Source organism: Blastocystis sp. subtype 4 (assembly GCF_000743755.1).
Source record: "Blastocystis sp. subtype 4 strain WR1 chromosome Unknown seqid_0651, whole genome shotgun sequence".
Lineage (NCBI taxonomy): Eukaryota > Bigyra > Opalinata > Blastocystidae > Blastocystis > Blastocystis sp. subtype 4.
Window position 1 is genome coordinate 1 of NW_014568896.1, and position 2576 is coordinate 2576.

General features: G+C 37.2%; 1 protein-coding gene across 1 annotated transcript; it reads left to right on the plus strand.

Moving 5' to 3' along the window:
• Positions 1-20: 20 nt before the first annotated feature.
• JH06_5282 (hypothetical protein) lies at positions 21-2576 on the plus strand (the record flags this gene model as incomplete). Its single annotated transcript, XM_014669345.1, has 2 exons — positions 21-49; positions 85-2576. Coding segments are annotated over 2 exons (2521 nt in total), but the record flags the coding sequence as incomplete, so codon positions are not given.

The window sequence follows — 2576 nt, forward strand, 5'->3', positions numbered from 1 at the left end:
TAGTCTATCAATCACTGATCATGATGCTAGTGTATTCTCGAAGTTCCATGTGATTCTGTCAACAGCTGGAATTGAGGAGGGCAGTAATGTATTCAGTTTGGAGATTCATGGTGGTTTGAGTGATTCTTCTTCTGATCCTGTTGTGTTTGATGGTACTGGAGTATTTGGAGTTGAAGATTGTTGTACTGTTGTTGATTCTTATTCTTCTATCACCTCTACTGAACTGGTAGGTACTGTTGCTGGAATCATGGATCTTGATCCTTACACTTATGGTGAACTGCTCAATAAAATTGGAACCTATATCGAATGGATTGTTGAGAATCTTGTTGGAAGCAAATGGAACTCATTCAATATCATGGGATCATCTACAGTTTCTTCTTGGGGATTTGATATCAATGCAATCCACTATATTGATGATACTGTCGTTGAACCAGTTACGATTCTGAATGCAATGAATCAGAGAGTAGTTTCTCGAACGAAACCTCAGATCTCTGTTCCTGTGGCTCTGGCTGGATTCCGTAGATATCGATGGCAAATCACTAAAGCCAGTTCAACTACAACAACTCTTGGTTCTATTCATATGGCTTATTGTAAGGCTTCAGGATCTGTTTGTCCTGGAATTGATAACTATCCTTCAGTTGGTGAAGGTCAAATCTCTCCTTCTTCTTGTCCTGATGGTTACAATGGTTATTCATATCGTGAATGTTCTGGAGGTGTGTTGGGTGAAGTGAAGATGGATCATTGTATTTTCCTTACTCGAATCTACCTTCCTTCGTCTTTCTATTCCTTTGTCATTCATCAATACATTTCCTTCACTATTGATATGAACAATGTCACAAATTGTATCATCACTCCTTCTCTTCCTCAAGGACTCATTCTTGATCTTTCTTCTTGTACTGTCTCTGGTACTTTTACTTCCTCTTCTTTCTCTTCTTACAATGTTACTGCCATTTCTGATTCTACTATTCTTATTCATACTGTTTCTATCGAGATCCTTTCTTCTCTCATTTCCTATCCTCAAACCAATCTCATCATTGGTCAAGGATTATCCTTCTGTATCACTCCCACTCTCACCAAAGTCTCAACTATCTCCATTGTCTCAGGATCACTTCCTATTGGTCTATCTCTCAATCCATCAACTGGAGTCATCTCTGGAATTCCTTCTGAATCAATCTCTTCTCAATCAGTTACAATCGAAGCAGTGAATGGAACAGCAATTGGAACTGTTGTTCTTTCATTCACTGTTCTTACTCTTATTACTTCATTCTCTTATCCTCAATCAATCTTTACTCTAACAAAGAATGAAGCATTCTCAATCACTCCTTCTGTTGATGGAGAGCAAGTATTATTCTCCATTTCATCGGGTTCATTACCCACAGGCTTATCACTACATCCATATAATGGAATAATCTCTGGAATTCCTCAATCATATATATCATCTCAATCAGTAGTGATCAAAGCTTTCAATAAAGTGAGTAATCAAACTATTAATATGTCATTTACTGTTCTCACTCCAATCACTTCATTCTCCTATCCTCAATCAACCTGTGCTCTTCCAATAGACGAATCATTCACAATCGCTCCAATGGTTAATGGGGATGCTGTATCCTTCTCCATCACTTCTGGATCTCTTCCTATTGGTCTATCCATTAATCAAATGAATGGTCGAATATCAGGTATTCCTTTACAATCTGATATATCATCTCAATCAGTTACTATCAAAGCATTCAATAGTATAAGTAACAAAACAGCTGTTATATCATTTATTGTTTCCACTACTATTACTGTCTTCTATTATCCTCAGATTTCTTATTACCTATTAAAGAACGAACCATTCTCGATTACACCTACTATTAATGTTGATGATTCTTCATTCACTATTGTTTCTGGATCTCTTCCTAATGGTCTATCAATCAGTCTTCCTACTGGTGTAATCTCTGGAATTCCTTCTCAACTCGTAACATCTCAATCAGTCACTATCAGAGCATCCAATCCAGTGAGTAATCGAGTTATCACTCTATCATTCAATGTTCAAATCATTCCTTCATCATTCCATTATCCTCAAACTCTCTTCATCATTCCCAAACTATCCTATTTCATCACCACTCCCACCTGTCAAGGAAACAGTCTTACCTATTCTATCATTGAAGGATCTCTTCCAACTGGTCTCTATATCTATGCATCAACAGGAATGATACATGGAACTCCTCTATCTTCCATTCCTCTCACAAACATCACCATTCAAGCATCCAATAAAGTCGGATCAACTCAATTCACAATCTCCATTCTAGTCATTATTCCTCTATCCAATCTTCATTATTCTCAATTCTCATTCACTCTTATCAAAGGACAATCATACTCAATCTCTCCAATCATTTCAGGAGACAATCCTCTATTCACAATCACTTCAGGAACTCTTCCTCCTGGTCTATCTCTCAATCAATCAACTGGAATCATATCAACTGGAATCATTTCTTGTATTCCTTCATCTACATTCCCATCTACATCTATCACTATTCAGGCTTCCAATCAACTCGGATTCATTCAAACTCAACTATCCTTTACTGTCAATGCTC